The following is an 18,660-nucleotide window of genomic DNA, read 5'->3' as shown; positions in this document are numbered from 1 at the left end:
CTTCGATACGGTTTGTAGACTTAACCTTTGTGTATTCCTGTTGACGTACGGTGTATGTGTATGTAATATATTTCTGTGTGTGTATTCTTACAGGGTAGTGGTGAATATATATGTTATATTTTATTTAAAAATCTTAGAATAATTTATCTTCATCAGGTGTCTTTGGTTTCAAATGTGCATTTCTCTTTCAGGGTCGCCCACATACTCCTGGAAGAAACCACACAAATCTGGACATGATGTTCAAGGAGTAATTCGTCGACCTGTGTCTGAGGGAGGAAGACTGGTTATTGTTAATGCTGGAAAGAAAGATGGCTTTGTACCTGGTATGTTCTTACTTTATTTTACTTCAATTTATTATAGTGAGGTGATCTCTCTTTTCATAGTTATGAGGGTATTTAGGGTTTGTAGTACGGATGTAAAGGGGGATAAAACCCCAACTTGAGTACAGTTCCTGTGTATGAGACCCTCACTAGGATTACTTGATTTGAGAACTGGAAAAGTTCAAAAGAAAGAAGCACGATTTGTTGTGGGTGATTTCTGACAAAAGAGTAGCGTTACAAAAATTTTGTCGAGTTTGGGCTGGGAAGACTTGGGTGAAAGGAGACGAGTGGCTGGACTAAGTGGTGTGTTCCGAGCTGTCGGTGGAGAGGTGGTGTGGAATGACATTGGTAGACGAATACGTTTCAGTGGTATTTTAAAAGTAGGTAAGATCATAGTACAATTATAAAGTTGAGGATGAAAAGTGGGGCAAATATTTTTGTTTTTTTTAAGAAGGGAGTTAGGGATTGGAGTAATTTACCAAGGGAGATGTTCAATAAATTTCCAAATTCTTTCCAATTATTGAAGAAAAGACTAGGCCTATCCCTGAAACTACATCTTCCACCTGGGCGACTGATCTAAGTGCAGATCAGTGGTGCCCGATTGATTGAAATTGACTGGCACGAGATCGGTAGTGGCATTATAACTTACCGCTCATTGGGTTCTGTACGTGGTTTTTGATTGTGACTTCTCCACTGTGAAGGGATCTCTTCGTTATTAAAAAGACTTGCAGGTATTCACTTTAGGCCAATGATTAACCTTAGAGAGGTACTTCAATCAAAACTTCCCCAGTGTATTTTCATATAATATTACTGGATATTTGTATCAGTAAATTACTTGTATTGCAGGCCTATTTATTATGTTTATTCTGCATTCGACAATCTCCACCTGAATCGGTGCTTGATACCTGACTGTTGAACACCTTCCAAGCTTCTTATATCTTACTGCCTGATATAGGTTCAGTGTTCGCAGCAATTACATTTGTTGTAAGGTATTGAAATGGGTGTTTATACTTATATCTTTAATGCAAGTGATCGTGGACTTCTAATCCAGATATAGGCCTACTAATGGAAATACATTCATGAGAGATGTTAGGATAAAGTAGTGTAAGTAGTAATTCATTGACTTCATCATCAGGTGACTTTGCTACACAGTAGTTGGTTTCACTTAAAATCAGACATCTTTTTGTATCATTCAACAGAAATCACATTTTTTATCAATTAATAGGCCTATCCTTGAAGAGGATCTCATATTTTTAGGGAATACTTTTTTTTAGAAGAAATAACTTCAAACTAAAACTTAAAATTCTTACAGGTGCTGATTTGATGCTACAAACTTGAAGAGAAATCAAGATTATGCTACAAAAGATGAGCTGCAAAGGTTGTGTAATATGAATCGAAGTCACTTAAAGAGGTACAGAAGCACCTAAACATAAGTTTAGATAATGTTGTTTATATTCATGTTGTTGACTTTCATGTATGCATAATAATATTTCTCTGTTTCTTTAAAACCAGGTACATTGTTGACGAGATGCTGCACAGTGAAGGCCATACTGTCCTACGATTTCCTCCGTACCACTCATTTTTCAATGCCATCGAATTTGCATGGTCTGTGGCAAAACAGTATAACAAAACAGTGGCTTCAAGACCTGGTCATGGATTGGACAGAGCTACAGCTGTGTGGAAAGAATCTCTTGATCAGGTAGGCCAAGTGGAAATGGAGGCAAGTGGAGTTGATAATATACTTGTCAGGTTGTGATACTTCAATATATTCTACAGGTGACAGCAGAGATGTGGAGAAATGAAGTGAAACACACTGAGAAGAAGATTGTCGAGTCGGCCAACTAACTGGGTCATCTTTAAAATGTCTTTTTCTATCGGCAGAGGCTTTTTTTTAATCGTCATATTTTGTATAGGCTACACGAGATGGACAGTAGCCCACTGGTTTTCTGATTAAACATAATTTATTTAAGCTATTGCATCAGTCTACTTACATACTCACTGTCCACGTATACCGGTAACCTGGTGATTTGATTATTGAAGCATTGTGCAATGATGCGACATACAAACTGAGACAATTTCGAGTGGTCATGAGCATAACTCATAGTCATAGGGTAGGCTAAATAATAATGTTATTGGCTTTATGTCCCACTAACAACTTATGGTTTTTTTGAGATGTCGACGTGCTGGAATTTAGTCCTGCAGGAGCTCTTATGTGCTAGTAAATCTACTGACACGAGGCTGAGCACCTTCAAATGCCATCGCACTGAGCTCGGCCCTGCCAAGTTGGGTTCAGAAGGCCAGCGCCTCATCCGTCTGAGCCATTCAGACAGGCGTGGAGGCTAGAGAGCTGAGTTTAAGTAATTGTCGAACGTCAACTAGTTATAAAAATACTGATTGATTAAACTAATACGGTAATTAGAATAACCTAATTGCCTACCTACTTACAAGCTAGGTACTTTGGAATTATGTTCTGACTATCTTTTTAACACTGCAAATAAATCCATCTATTATTTAAAACTTCCTGTAAGAAGAGGACAGTGAATGCGAGTGGGTATTATTTTCAAATGAGCTGAGCTCGAGAGTCCATTGTAGCATATGATTTTTCCAGTGTACCATGACTCTATGTATTGCTTCAGAGGAAGTTTGGCTCCCCGCCAATGTCCAGTGTACCGATAATGAGCCGTGTGTGTGTTGTGTCTCACTGATCCGTGACTACGCACGATTCTTTCAGTGTGCCATGATTCACTGTGTCTCGCTGCAACGGAAGCTCGGCTCCCCGCCAGTGTCCATTATGCCGATAAGGAGCCGTGTGTGTCATGTGGCTCACTGAGCCGTGATTGTGCATGATTTGTGTGCCGTGAGCTTGCCGTTCCCGTGAATCGATTCACTCGGACACTTGAATGAATCGATACCTGCTTCGAATCATGCACTCAGTAGCCAACATTAGTACAGGTACATAGTACATTACCATTAAGACAGATAGCATTGCAAAGTAATTCGTCTTTACCATAATAATAATAATAATAATAATAATAATAATAATAATAATAATAATAATCGTATGGCCTCAGTTACCGTGTGTAGACATTTCAAGTTGACGCCATCTGGCTGTCTGCTTGTCAATTTTGACGTTCCGTTTTATTCTAGGCCCACTAGATGGCAGACCGAGTATACCGAAACTCTCTTGGGCGTCTCTGGCTGAGATTTAATTAATTTTGTCAGGTAAACACCAAATGTGTCGCCAGAGATCTTTTACATGCCGATATCGTACGGCATGGAGTGTCGAATGGACTTTTTTCCGCCCTTCAAAAATCCGACTACCTCTGCCGGGTTTGAACCCGCTATCTTGGGATCCGGAAGCCGTCACTCTACCACTGATCCACAGAGGCAGCTGTCTTTACCATGAAATACATCGTCAACATAGATTAGTGAGGTTGGACATCCTGCCCGTCATCATTCATGAGTCGCTGTTGAACATACTGTACTTGTCAAAACTAGTAAGTTTCTATTTTACACAATAATAGTGAAATGTTGATGAAGACGACATACACCCAGCCCCCGTGCCAGAGATATTAACCAACGGTGGTTCAAATTCGTGACCCTGTCGGGAATCAAACCCGCATCCTGTGACCAAAGGCCAGCACGCTAACCATTTAACCATGGGGCCGGACAATTATAGTGAAAAACCACGTTCACTGCAGCTATTGTTGACTGGATATTTCTTCTCTTTAAAGAACAGTGAGTACCACGAATTAATATCCTGTTTTGTTGATTCCTGTAAACTTTGTATGTACTGGTACGGTGTTGGTTCGCCAGTTCCTAGCGTATCTACTGAATGAAAACTTTGTAGATCAATGGATTCAGTTTTATTTTTATTGCCTTCAGTCGTCACGGCAGTGCTTTCAATGACAACAGTCGCTCGAGTACAATTCCTGTCGAACCTAACCTAACCCTGTGACAATCAGTGGTTTTCGGTGGATCACAACCTAACCGGTCATTATAATTTGTTTTCGGTGGATCACAACTAAACCTGTCCCTATCAGTGGTTTTCGGAAGAATACAGACTCTTGAATCAATGTGTGAAAATGGGAAAGTGCAGAAAACCCTCTTCAGGAATGCCAATCTCAAAGTCCATAGTCTTTTTAGCGTTGTCACACAGCTGAAATGTCACTTTAGAGGTAATTGTAAAAAGTCTTGTATATAGGCTCTACAGATACATAGTACATTACCAATTCCATCTCGATAGCTATGAGACGCACACTGCATAGCGGTTTCGCTCTATAGATAAATCATATTATAGTGAAAAAAATTTGTTTAAAAAAATCTGACATGAAGGTCCAGAAGGAAAATACTTTCATTGGAATTCTTATTTATGTGTTCACCACCCTAGTAGGTTTAAATAAACCTTATAAATGCTTCGTAAGGCCCATTCTCGAATATGGATCTGCATGCTGGGATGCGTACAGGATGGGTTTAATAAATTCCCTAGAGAAAGTTCAAAGAAGAGCGATGCGTTTCGTAACTGGGAATAGGAGGAATACCATTAATTGAGAAAGTCTTGAATCTAGAAGAACTAGAGCTCGCCTGTGTGGTCTTTATAAGAGCTATACGGAAAGGGCTGCTTGGAGTTGTATTAGGAATAATTTGGAACCTCCCTCATACTTATCGAGAAATTATCATAAGCATAAAAACCAGCATACGGATGTGGGCAAGTTTTCCTTCGTCAACAGGATCGTAAGAGATTGGAATAAATTACCTGCAGCAGTCTTTGATAGATTCCCTTCTGGTATCAAGTCATTTAAGAAGACCATTAGTGTTTGTGTAAAGTGAAAAGTAAAAGTTGTAAATTATGGGCACTGAATTTGTGATTTTCTGCTTGGATTCGATTGTGAAACTGGGAGGTTTTTACTTGTGGTATTCTCTTTCCAGGAAATTGCTTGCTGTACTCATGTTTTTGTAATTGTTGTTGTTCTTGGTTAATTAATAATGTTTTTAACTTTATTTTTTATCACTTGTAACGTTAAGCTAGTAGTAAGCTCAATCTATAGTTTTGTAAGCCATAGTGGAAATAATTAAATTGTGTGTGAAACTGTACATGATGCTGGATTTAAAACGACTAGTAGTATTTCTTGTAATATTTTTTATGGAATTCCTTTTTGTACCGATACTTGAGTTGTTGTAGTTGTTGGGTAGTAGGTTTTAACTTTATCATCACTTGTAGTGTTAAGCTAGTAGCAAGTTCAGTCTGTAGTATTGTAATTTGTAGTGTTAAGTACTGGAAATACTTAAGTTGTGTGCGAATATGTATATAATGACACTGGATTTAGAAAGTTAAATTACTAGTATTTCTTGCTTGTTGTAATGTTGTTGTTGTAGGGTAATTACGGTTTAACTTCACTTTATTATCACTTATAATGGTAAGCTAGTAGTAAGGTAAACCTATAATATTGTAAGCCATATTGTTAAGCACTATAAATACTTAAGTTGTGTGAGAATTTGTATATGATGTTGCTCGATTTAGAATATTAAACTAGCAGTAATGCTTGCAATATTTTCCTTCCATATATCTGCTTCTTGTACTCTTGTTCTTTGCTTGTTTGTTTGTTTTTTTGTTTGTTGTTGTTGGGTAATTATGTTAACTTTACTTTATTATTACATTACTGTAAGTGACCGTTGCCACCGGGATATTTCCCATTTGCAATTTAATAATAATAATAATGAGTGACAGGGGTTTAATGTAATTTGGAAGGAATGTTTTGCGTATGATAAACGAGTACCAGGTTAACTACTGGGGGGCAAGGGCGGCATGCGTAGAGCTAACCACTCCACTCCACCAAGTGCCAACGTTATGGATAGTGGAAGCCTTCACCTTCCACCCTTCCAATGGCTTTCATGGTTTGTACGGAGATGACTTTGCTTTTTGCTTTTTAAATATTAGTATTCATGTTTATTATGTTTGTTTATTCATACCCCTGCTTTGTAATTCAGTGACCATGGAATGGCTCTAAATGTTGTAAATTATATTTATATTTACTTGTATTTATTTCCTTTTTCCATATTGCACATGTTTGTTGTTATTATTACTGCTACATATCGCTTAACATGTAAATAAACTAATATTTAATACAGTAAATAATGTTTATCTCTTTGGATTCATTTTTTCGTTGCATATTCCTTTTGCTATGACAACATTACTTCTTTATGATATAAATAAATATAAAATAAAAGTATTTCTTCCCAAACATATTTGTTATACGTGCACCAATCAGAGAACCAACTAGGGAAGTACCTTTTACTAAGGTGCATAATGTTTTTGCATACATGTATAATTGAAGAACTGAAGATCCATATACAGGTAAGTGGGTCGCCCATGTGGTAGGCCTATTACGCGTCATAGGAAACTGAGTGAACTGGCTGTGCAGTTTGATCACATTGCTGTGAGCTTGGTATCAGGAGATGGTGATGGATTTGAACCCCACACTCGGCAGGTCTGAAGTTTTTTTTCGCCCGTCATTTTCATTTCAGGCTAGTGCTGTGTCTGTACGCTTATGTACATTTTAAACGTTTGAAATCTTAGCCCTCTCTCCTATCCCATTCTTGCCTCACAACCTGTCTTCATGTGATTTAAGGCAATGTATATGTAAAAATCTGGTAATGTTGTTTGACTCATAGTGCTCCTGTACATTGGTTTATGTAATGTTGTAAGCTTGAGATACACCAACTTGTAAGCTGAAAATATTTTTCAAATGCCGTAAAAGTACTTAGTGGGATGTAAAGCTGTTAGCATTATTATTGAAAGGAAGGACAGATATGTCTTATGTGGTAAGTCCTTGAACTTGCAGAAATCGCAATGAATTATACAATCTATATTCCCTCCCCCCTTCCTTTTTTTTTTTTTTTTTTTTTTTGCTTTACGTCGCTCCGACACAGCTAGGTCTTATGGCGACGACCCCCCTTCCTTTAAGAATGCAGTTATAGTAATGCGTACATCAGAATAAAGGCAGGATTTTTTAAAATTAATTTAAGCAAGTGAAGGAGAGAATGTATGACTAGCTCAGGTTGGCGGATTCGAGTTAGGCGGTATTTGAAAGTGCTCAAATACGCCAGCCTCATGTCTAGATCTACCGGTACATAAAGAACTCTTGCGGGACGAAATACTGGCACCTCGGCGTATATGAAAACGATAGAAGTAGATAGTAGAAGTAATATTCAATTCTGCAGTGAGCTTGAAAGCTGACCTAATTTCCGTTCACGTAGCTTGGCACATTAGTGTTCTTATATGGTGGGTTCGAGTCCGGCGGTATTTGAAAGTGCTCAAATACGCCAGTGTCATGTCTAGATCTACCGGTACATGAAATAACTCTTGCGGGACGAAATTTTTTGGCAGTAGAACTTATTACATTATTATTTTCAAATCCGCAGTGAACTTGAAAGCTGACCTAATTTCCGTTCACGGAGCTTGGCACATTAGTATTCCTATATGTTTCCGGGTAAGCTTGAAGATATAACCAGCCTGCAGGCTGAAAATATGCCCAGTAATCTCTCTCCTTACTGGTTACCGGTATTGAAGAGAGAAGGAAATGTTCGCGCAAAAGAAAGGGAAGTCATTGGATGTCTGGAACTTTCGAAAATCACACTGCAAAGATTTATTAAATAAATTGTATCGTTTAACACGCCCCTCTTTTCAAGAATATGGTTAATACGCCTACTGTATATCAAAATAAAGACAGATACATGTAACATTAATTTGAGTGAGAAAGTGTGTTTATTTCCTTAATTCCTCATTGAGCGTGGAAACCGACTTAATTATGAATATCTTGATTTATTTCATCTTAACTTTTAGCATTTACTAGGGTAGGGACACATTCATTATCGGTGTTTACATTGAGGTTAGTTTGTTATGGTTATGTCTGGTGATTTTAATATGTAACCAGGCAGGTTGGCAGCAGTGATCAGCCATTACAAAAAAGAGAAAAGAAGAGCATCGGGCGGCGATATTTACTTTCTGGGGTATTTCCTTACGCGGCGATTACTATACTGATGGATAGCTATGGCATACAGATCCACGGCCTGTATAGCTCTCAAGGTACTGTTGCTAGGTAACATGTGACGACACTATTTAAATACACACCTTTTCCAATGACCTCCATCTCAAAGATACATTTATGTCAAAATGAGTTAATAATTCGAGGGACACCGATCAGCAGAATTCCACTTCCGTTGCTATACAGCACAATCGGAACATCAGCATATGAAGGCAAGCTGCCACATCAGAAGTTCTGCTGCTCGGCAGCTGAGTTATTTATTTATTTATTTATTTATTTATTTATTTATTTATTTATTATTTCTTTCTTTCTTTCTTTCTTTCTTTCTTTCTTTCTTTCTTTCTTTCTTTCTTAATTCGTTTACCCTCCTGGGTCGGTTTTTCCCTCACACTCAGCGAGGGATCCCACCTCTACTACCTCAAGGGCAGTGTTCTGGAGCTTCAGACTGGGTCGGGGGATACAACTGGGGAGAATGACCAGTAGCTCGCCCAGGCGGCCTCACCTGCTATGCTGAACAGGGGCCTTGCATGGGGATGGGAAAATTGAAGGGATATACAAGGAAAAGGGAAGGAAGCGGCCGTGGGCTTACGTTAGGTACCATCCCGGCATTTGCGTGGAGAAGTGAGAAGCCATGGAAAACCACTTCCAGGATGGCTGAGATGGAAATCGAACCCACCTGTACTCAGTTGACCTCCTGAGGCTGAGTGGACTCCGTTCCAGCCCTCGTACGACTTTTCATATTTCGTGGCAGAGCCAGGAATCGAACCCGGGCCTCCGGGGATGGCAGCTAATCACACTAACCACTACACCACAGAGACGGACTATTTATTTTTACTAGTGGTTTATTGTCGCACTAACACATCGAAGGATTTCGGCGACGCAAGGGTGGAGAAAACAAGGATTGGGAAGGTAGCGGCCATGGCCTGTAATTCAGCCGAATGACTTCTTTGCATCACTGGAAACAAGTAGCTTCAGTTTCTCATTAACAATTCAAATCTTAAGCGTAAGCCAACGAATACCCTGTAAAATAAATATGTTTAAGCTCTTGAATACAGTCTCTCGTTCCTTTTTCAGAATAAATATCGAGTGAAATTGTTTTATTTTTAATTAGTAACATTATAGAGGATCTCAGGAAACCTGGCAAATCTCGCGACAAATCTCTAAGCGTGCTGTGAGCGTAAGCTTTTGTCAGAGTCGTAGTTACCAGGCATTACCTGCCCTGTTCTTCAGGCAAACTGGTGCATCCTTGGTGATTAGGACGAATCTGAGTTTTCTGAACGCACTCCAACCCAATCCTAAACTTAGGGAATGTCTGCACTTTGGCAGTTTGAAGTGCATGTATTCATCGACCATGGACTAGTGACCAATTTTACGGTTTTTCTCAATATTTATTTCCAAACTAGTCTCCGTCGATGTGATATTTAAATTCCTCAAATATACGATAGTTTTTACCAGCTCGAGGTCTTCACTAACGAAGGAGTGAACATTTTTGGTTTTCCCGGCGTTCATTTCCGAACTAGTCGCTGCCAACGCGATATAACTTTAACCTCCTCCAGTCCTTTGTTAATGAACACGACATTATAGACATAAAAATAAGCTTTCGAGCACCTGCCGTGCATCCCCAGGTGATGATGCTGCTTGCTGTTTAAAGGGGCCCTAACATCTAGGTCATCGGCCCCTAATGGTACAAGGCGGACGACATTATATGATAATTAAAATTTTAAAATGTATTCACTGACTAGAATTTAAAAACAAATGATGACGAAAAATTATTGAGAGTTTAAAAATCAGTGGGAGTTTTAGACTACGCCGCAGGTCGACCAGGTCCACGCACTTAGTAAGGATGTGTACCACGGTAAGATGATCGCCGCAAGTACACACCGGAGGGGATTCTCCTTTCAGTAAATAGGAGTGTGTTATTTTACCGTGGCCGATCCGAAGACGACATAATACCACTGCTTCCCTCCGAGAAGCCCGAAGGGAAGTCCTCCATACCTTCGTTGTACCTTTTATCGCTCTCAGCTTATTTGGAAGTGGAGTGGCAACCAAATGTCTCATCTGAGAGCGAATATCACTTGTTGGAAACTTGTAAGGCAACGAGGGCAATGCAAATGCCTCCTTGACAGCCTTACCTGCTAACTCATTTCCCTCTACACCCATGTGGTTTGGGAGCCACACAAACGTGGTGCTGGTGTCGGCATTCGAACACCAGGCCAGCAGGTCCTGGATCCGCTGCACCAGAGGGTGCCGAGGAAAACAGGTATCAGTAGACTGTAGCGAGCTCAAGGAGCCAGTACACAGCAGAAAGTGTCGGCGCTCATCGGACGGTGCGTACCGCAGAGCTTCACAGATAGCATAAAGCTCTGCTGTATACACACTACAGGTTTCCAGGAGAACAAAAAGAAACATATCGTTGTCGAGCACCTGCCGTGTCATCCCCAGGTGATGCGGCCAACAACGGACAGGATGAGCCCCTAATAAATCGAAAGGTCCGTGTTTTCCTTCGGGGCAGTGTGCAGATCCAGGACTATAACAGGTCGTCGTATTAACCACGGAAGGACCAGACCTGGTTGTCTGAAAATAAAGGGAATATGTGCCGTAACGTATATTGAAGTGCGTTGATTCCCATGTGTTCAAAATACAGAAATACAGCTCTGTTACTAATGTTTCCAGCTCTCTTCCCCTGGGACAAGGCGCCTCAGAGCCGCAGTAAGAGGAAGGGAGGTGGAAGCTGATCTATAAGATCAGTGACATCATCACGCCCGCTGAGCACAATATCGTTCTGTCGAATATAGTCTGAAATTTCTCAAGACCGTATGATGACCTGGCCTGAAATTTGTCTCCTGAATACAGACTATACTTGCCGCGAATTCACTAATGAGCTGGCGCAGCTCAGCAAGTTGCCTGTCATAACCGTTACAATTCCACTGTAACAGTGCCATAGTGTGGACTAAAAGAGAGTGTTAGGTTTTGAGCGACAAATTGCTCTTAAACCTAAACACTATCAATATCAACATCTGCATCCTCCGCGTCGTGAGCTCCTTTGCCAAATGTACCCCATACAGACTGATTCAAGCAACGAGATACTATGTGCCTGAACCTCTGGCATTGATAGCAGCGCATGGGAGGCGGGATGTACGGCCTCACATCGCAGCGATATGTTGTTACCTTGACTTTTTCTGGCAACAATGACAATTTGAAGGAGACAATAAACGCACCCGTGGCAACGTCCTCGCCGTTGACTTTGCCCGTAATGCGCCGGACGTGTGTCAGGCCACGATGCTACATGTCTTCCATCAACTCATCGTCAGTGTTCAAGATGAGATCACGGTGGAAGATAACTCCATGAACCAGTTTCAAGGTTTTGTGCCCTTCCACTTTAACGGGGATGTAGCCAAAGTGATCGCACCTGAGCAACAGATCAGCTTGCACGGCAGTGTGCGTCTTCTGCAACAAACTACCATTACGCACTTTCTTCAGATCTTCCAGTTCACCGCAGACACCTATGTGCCTGCTAAACAAAACAGACTTCACCAGCTTGAAGTCACTCCCATCAGTTCAGGTAGCAACCAGAAACCGAGGGAAGCTGGATCCCATTCCTTCACGCTGCGCGTGTTCCCAGGGGGCAAAAAATGACAAGACTTCGGTGGGGGACCACCTTGGGCAGGTCGAAGACGTTTCGAAGCCATGCCCGAAGTCTACTCCCCGAATGCCACCCACAACCCACTCCGATCAGGGGTCTCTGTAGCCGAACCAAGCAGCCAAGGCAATACCCACCTGATCGTAGCCGGTATTGCCCGGGTTCCGATGTTGGACGATGCCTAATACGGGACGACTGAGGCAATGAGCACTAGGACTCCCTTCCTCCAATCACCCCCAATTTCACGTATGTCATAGCGTGTACAGACCACTAAATATAGAGAAAAAAATAATAAATAATAATATGTCCTTCCGTCATTCGGCTGTGCGGGGACCTGTGTTGTCAGGCGGATACTACTGCAAGGGTACCTGACGCTCCCACCCGCCATCCCTGGGTGGTCACTGCGCGGGTTTTCGGACGTAATTTCACACGTAAGAGGCCCATCTCCGAGCAACACGTGCATCAAGAATTTTGAATCGCTCTACAACTAACCCCAAAAAACAATAAAAAATAAATAGGGGACCATGGCCACATGACCCTTTGAGTCGCCTTTTACGGCAGGCAGGGATTACCTGTGAATGTATTCAGCCCCTCCCATCCACAAGAGGTCCAACACATGATATCAAGCCGCAATCCATATCCGCGCCAAGGTCACCTCTTACGACAGGCAGGGGATACCGTGGGTGTATTCTTCGTCGGCAGGGGTGAGGCGAATATCTGTTTCTGACGTCCTTTTCCAGTTCTGTCTTATGCCCAGGATATTTCACGAGCAGTTCTGAACTCGCAATGCAAATGCCAACAACTTACGATCCTGGGAGCTGAAAATTAATACACATTTTAAGAAAATTACAAAACATGAACTATGCCTCCATAAAGTTACCAGCAGATTCCAGAGTCAGAGATAAGATCACCTGGGGATTACAGGTTGAATTCCACGAGATATCATTGTTATAACATTCTCATCTCACTAGTGATAAACACCTACATATGCAGTAATTATTCTTTGTAGATCCCACTTGAACTGGAGAGATGACGTCATCGGATAGTGGAGACAGGCAGGCAACTTACATAAAATTTCACTTTCGAGAGCCGAAACAATGACAAGATTGGGTCAAAGCAATTGAAGCCCAGCTGTAGAACAAGACCTTGATTATGATTGACTGTCAGTATCGGAGAGAGTCTTCGATGTGATTGATAGGGCGTGTTGGAGGTTACGGTAATAATAATAATAATAATAATAATAATAATAATAATAATAATAATAATAATAATAATAATAATAATAACAATAATAATCCCAGGAGCTCACGCGACCACCAGCCGTCTGGAAACCAGCCGTCCGGTATTTCCTGAAAGGTACGAGTGAGTCGGGCTGGTAAGTGCCCGGAGAGCCTGAGGGCATGTGACGAGTCTGCTTCTATTGCGCTTTACGTCGGGTGTCTCCACGAATTTTCTGCAAGTCTAAACTAGAATGTTTCTATTCCGGACGCAACGCGAAGATACCAGAATTTTATACGCAGGTATATGAAAGCAGGCTCGCCGCAAACATGACTGAATGTCGTGAGAGCCATCGAAGTATTGTTGGAGTCGAGAGTTGTCGTAGTCCAGAGATGTGTTGAGTAGTAGTTCACTGTGTGGAGCAGTCGCGTGAGTTGACTGTGCGAGTTACTGGTCTTGTCTGGAGTCGAGCCCAGCGAACAGAAGTCGGGTTTTGTTATAGTTATAGTCAACAAAACAGACCTGTATATGAACCTAAACACACAGTCTTCGAGTAAGGGGAATTAACCCGGGCAGGAATCGAACACACGGTCCTCTGAACAGAAGGCCACAACACACTATGTTCAGCCAGGGTGTCGAACCAAATCGAAGAAGACAATAAGAGGACGGATGGTCATTTGACTCGACTCCAGACAAGACCGATAACTTGAACAATCAACTCACGTGACTGCTCTACACAGTGAACTACTCAACACTTATCTCTGGGCTACGACAACTCCTCTCAATTCCAACACTACTACGACCACACACGGCTACGGTTTTGCAAACCTTTTGTTTTGACGCCATTTATAGGCTGTCTGTGTCTCAAATTCAAGTGAGTTTATCAGAAGCAAGACGGAGTTCCAGTTCATTTTGTTGGGTAAACGCTGAATGTGATTATATCTCAATGTATAGTCCATTCGACACTCCATGTCGTACGATATCAGCATGTAAAAGATCTCTGGTGGAACATTTCGCGTTTCTTTTTTTCTTTTCTTTTTCTTAATCTGTTTACCCTCCAGGGTTTGTTTTTCTCTCGGACTCGGCGAGAGATCCCACACCTCCATCTCTTCAAGGGCAGTGTCCTGGAGCGTGAGACTTTTGGGTCGGGGATACAACTGCAGAGGAAGGTCGGTATTGTTCTCCCAATTTCCTCGTTAACGAGCGGGCACTCAAACGCTCAGCAATTACCCCCCCCCCAACCACACGCAAAGTAACCAGACTTATGTCTGTCTAGAGCAGGGCCTCTCAAACGCCCAAAATCTCACAAGTGCAGATAGAGGCGCAAGAGCTCCGTGCACTGTGCATCGCTGCCGCTCGGCATGGCTCGGATCAACGCTTCGTCTCTGGGTTACTCGGCTAAGCTCGGCTCAACTCGCCTATGCTCGGCTCGAGTCAGCTTGGATTTGGAGCGCTACGGCGCAAGTGGGGCAGAGGGAGACAGGCGGAGCGAGCGAGACAGGCGTGAGGAAAGAGAGAGTAAGCGCTATTGCTCCAAATCGAGGAGTGGGGGGTCTGCACTCTGGTCAACCAAGCCAAGTCGTCTCTTGCACCGTGCACAGTGCATGTACCACACGCATGCACCCTGAGAGGCCCTGGTCTAGAGTCACCTCTGCTGTGACTTATAGCAGATGAGTCTTGAATAATAGCATGCTTGCTTTGTCAGTGACAGTCCAGGTGGAATACTTCAAAAGCGTGCCGGTCCTGGAACCGGCTCGCTTGCGAGGTCTCCAGTGTTGCACAACTTTTCACGCAGTTCTGTCTAGTGTCGCTGCTCGGTTTCAGAGGCAAAGTAGTTAAAACGGAGAGTTGACAACGCTGTGTCTCGAGTTGGGGAAATCCTAGCACACCGCGGACAAGGAATGTAAACATAGCCCGCCAGCTAGGCTTTAAAAGCGTGCCAGGCGTTAACCAGAAAATTGCAAGAACTATATCTTGCCAAGGCTGTCTCACCTGCCATGCTGAACAAGGGCATTGTGGGGGGATGGAGAGTTTGGAAGGGATAGACAAGGAAGAGGAAAGGAATCGGTCGTGGTTCTTAATTTAGGTTCCATCCCAGCATCTGTCTGGAGGAGTGGGAAACCACCGAAAACAATTTCGAGGATGGTTGAGGTGGGAATCGAACTTCCCTCTACTCAGTTGTCCTCTCGAGGCTGAGTGGAGTCCGTTCCAGTCCTCGTACCACGCTTCAAATTTCGTGGCAGAGCTGGGAATGAAACGCGAACCTCCGGGGTTGGCAGCTAATTACAGTAACCACTACACCACAGAGACGGACAAACTCTGTGTTTACCTGGCAAAATTAATTACAATTTATAGACTTAAATTAATTAAAAGTCGGCCACAGATCGTCGAGTAAAATGGAACTCGAAAGTGACTTACAGGCAACCTAAATGGCATCAATTCAAAGTGTTTGCACGAGGTAAACAAGGCCATGTTATTATTGTTATTATATTATTATTATTATTATTATTCTGTCCGACACCTTGGCTTAATGGTCAGCGTTGAGGCCTTGGGTTCCGAGGATCCCGGGTTCGATTCCAGGTCTGGTCGGGGATTTTAATCGTGTCTGATTAATACTTCTGCCTCGGGGTCTGGGTGTTTGTGTTTGCCCCAACACTGCCCCCTTCATATTCAGACAACACACTACACTACACTACACTACCAACCACCGCAGAAACGCGCAATAGTGATTACATCCCTCCATGTACGGTTGGTGTCAGGAAGGACATCCGACCGTAAACCAGGGCCAAATCCAGAAGTACGACTCAGTTCGCACCCTGGACACCACCGATTTGGGAAGAGCAGTAGAAGATTATTATTATTATTATTATTATTATTATTATTATTATTATTATTATTATTATTAAGAGGTGCTGATGAAATAGCGTATTTTCCTCCGTAAATGAAGAATTAATAATAGTGTTATCGAGTTTACGAACCACTAATTTTACGGTTTTCGGAGACGCTGAGGTGCTGGAATTCAGTCTCGCAGAAGTTGTTTTACGTGCCAGTAAATCTACCGACACGAGAGTGACTTATTTGAGAACCTTCAAATGCCACCGGACTGAGCCAGGATCGCACCCGCGCGGCAAAATCAAGAGTTATTACCTCACTTCTTTCTCCTGTCTAAATAAGTAAGACGAACGTAAAACTGAAAAGTATTTTAGTCTAAATGAGGTTTCACTTGTGTAAATTTTGAATTCATGCCAAATTTTCAGCATAGGAAAATGTAAGTGAACCGGGATAATAACAAATAATAATTTTAAAAAATGGTGTTCAATTTCCGTTTGGGAAAAGTAATTTCATTAAATACTTCATACCATACCGCGTCAAATTTTTAATCGCTATTTTTCAGACGACCCCCAGCCATAAGAGACATTTATGTTAAAATAAAATTTCTGTACGAAAGTGGAGGTACTCTAAACCCATCTTCGACGAAATGTATTCAAAATCTATATATTATAGTAGTTTAGTAAAAACAGCTTTGGCAAATCTGTCCATCCGTTCTACTGGACCAATTTGCTTCATTTCTCTTTTTTTCTCTCCGGAATTACCTGCCTTTGAATCACCAGACATTGATAGGTCTCTAAGTTCAACGAACTTTGACTAATCATAAAATCAAATCATTAAATGATCATTCCAATAATTGCAGGCGAAGGCTTACCCTAACCCGCAATACATTCTGTACTTAACAGGTTGCTAAGCGACTAAGACTTTCATTAATATTCTTTGTATCTGATTATGTCACTGCATACAGCCATACTTGATTACTACCTGTCAAGCTAGAGATTATACATTTCCTCTGATCACGGAAGAATACTATTCCCTGCTAGATACTCTTTGATTCTCTAACCTTTCCCAGCTTTCAAATACATTCAACAGATGGCAGAGCGTTCCCAACATGCTGCTAAAAGAAAAGAAAAGTCTACGTACAAACAGACCCCATCATGACATAAGCGTTAGGCATTATCTGGGAACACCTCTCGAAGGATAACCTAGCTACACTAGAAGTATCTTCAAAAAAACTTCTCTGCCTGGCAAAAAACGCTCCTTCGAGACTAAACTATGAGCTCATAAGACAGCCATTGTATACAGAAGAACTGCGATTAAAAAATACCATTGCTTTCTACGACACAATGCCAAGTTTTACATCAAGAACTGCAGGATACAAAAGCAAATATATGGATAGACTTTTACCAAACAGGCGGCATGATGACGTCAGAATTGAATCAAAACGAGTTATCTGAACTATTTATAACGAATGCTGCGAAGCAGCACGGGTCCTCTCGTACATAATGAAAATGTTTCAGTTATCATAGTTAAAGAAAGCGTGGAGACCAAAGCCCTCTCTGTACAGAGCGGAAAAATTTAGATTTTAACAACAGCTGCCCGCTAAAGCCTTCTGTAATCATTCAGAATGCGTAAACAAGTCTGACGTTGAAAATATTACAGATGCCATGAGGTCTTCTCTATTGAGCTCTATTCCCTTCATCCATAGGTATACATACGTACAAGTAAAATCAAGCAAACAAACAAAGCCGCCGAGATATCTCACTTTACCTTTCCCGATTAGCTGATTCCATCCTGCACACCAAACACTTCCTTCCGACCCCTCGTATGACAGACAACTAAATATTGTTTGACCTCTTTTTGAAGACTAGAGTCATCCTCGCAAATCTGGCTATAGATAGTAATTTCTTGAAGGATTAGAATGTAATCCATCAAAGATCCCACACTGAGCCAAGATAACAGTGAATAAAGGTCGAAACTGTACCAATGGTAAACAAAATTTCTCAGCTGCATTTCGTCTATTACGTATATTCCCTAATTCCTGTGTGCTTCTTCAGTTTCTTTCCCTTCTTTTAATGTTGAAAACATGTCTTAGACAAAGTAAAATAAAACAATTTCCTCAATTGTGCCGAAAGTTGAAGGGATAAAGGGCCCAGAAAGGTTTCAAATTGCGAATCTTGGATAGCTCCGTCAAACTAAAAAAAGAAAAATTGCGAAAATCACTTCCGACCGAAGTGCAGTTTCGGAAAAATCGCTTGTTTCTTTAATAGTTTTCTTTTTTATTCAAATCCTTGGCAAATTTATTTATTTGCATAATTATTTCCGTAATGTGTTCATTGGTTCAATACTCTCCGGCGTTTATTTTTTTTTAATTTTTTTTTTTTTTAGAAATATCCACACCGAATGTAGTTATAAGGGGTTAAGTGCAACAATGCACTGACTCACATTAGCGCTTGCAGTGGAAGGAAAAGGTAAACTGATAATCTAATCGACCGGATAACGATGATTAAGAAAAGGATTATATAATGTTTAGGAATAAATGAAGCATATATTCCGATACCTTGTTATATTTTATTTACCTAAACTTCGTAGCTCATATCCCTAGGAT

At 41.4% G+C, this 18,660-nt stretch overlaps 1 protein-coding gene across 3 annotated transcripts in view; it reads right to left on the bottom strand.

Moving 5' to 3' along the window:
• The window catches only part of Myo61F (Myosin 61F), a 366,041-nt gene that overhangs the window by 109,987 nt on the left and 237,394 nt on the right, over positions 1–18,660 (bottom strand). The window contains exon 1 of one of the 3 annotated variants that reach the window (XM_067154696.2): positions 17,823–17,912. The exons of the other annotated variants lie outside the window; for them this stretch is intronic. Within the exon in view, the coding sequence (XP_067010797.1) occupies positions 17,823–17,845 (23 nt within the window). The 5' untranslated portion in view covers positions 17,846–17,912. Of the gene's footprint in view, positions 1–17,822; positions 17,913–18,660 lie in introns of those variants that run through there. 3 annotated transcript variants of the gene reach the window in all.

The sequence above is a fragment of the Anabrus simplex genome, chromosome 10 (genome assembly GCF_040414725.1).
Source record: "Anabrus simplex isolate iqAnaSimp1 chromosome 10, ASM4041472v1, whole genome shotgun sequence".
In the NCBI taxonomy this organism is placed as follows: Eukaryota; Metazoa; Arthropoda; class Insecta; order Orthoptera; family Tettigoniidae; genus Anabrus; species Anabrus simplex.
This window is presented reverse-complemented; position numbering and strand designations above follow the sequence as displayed.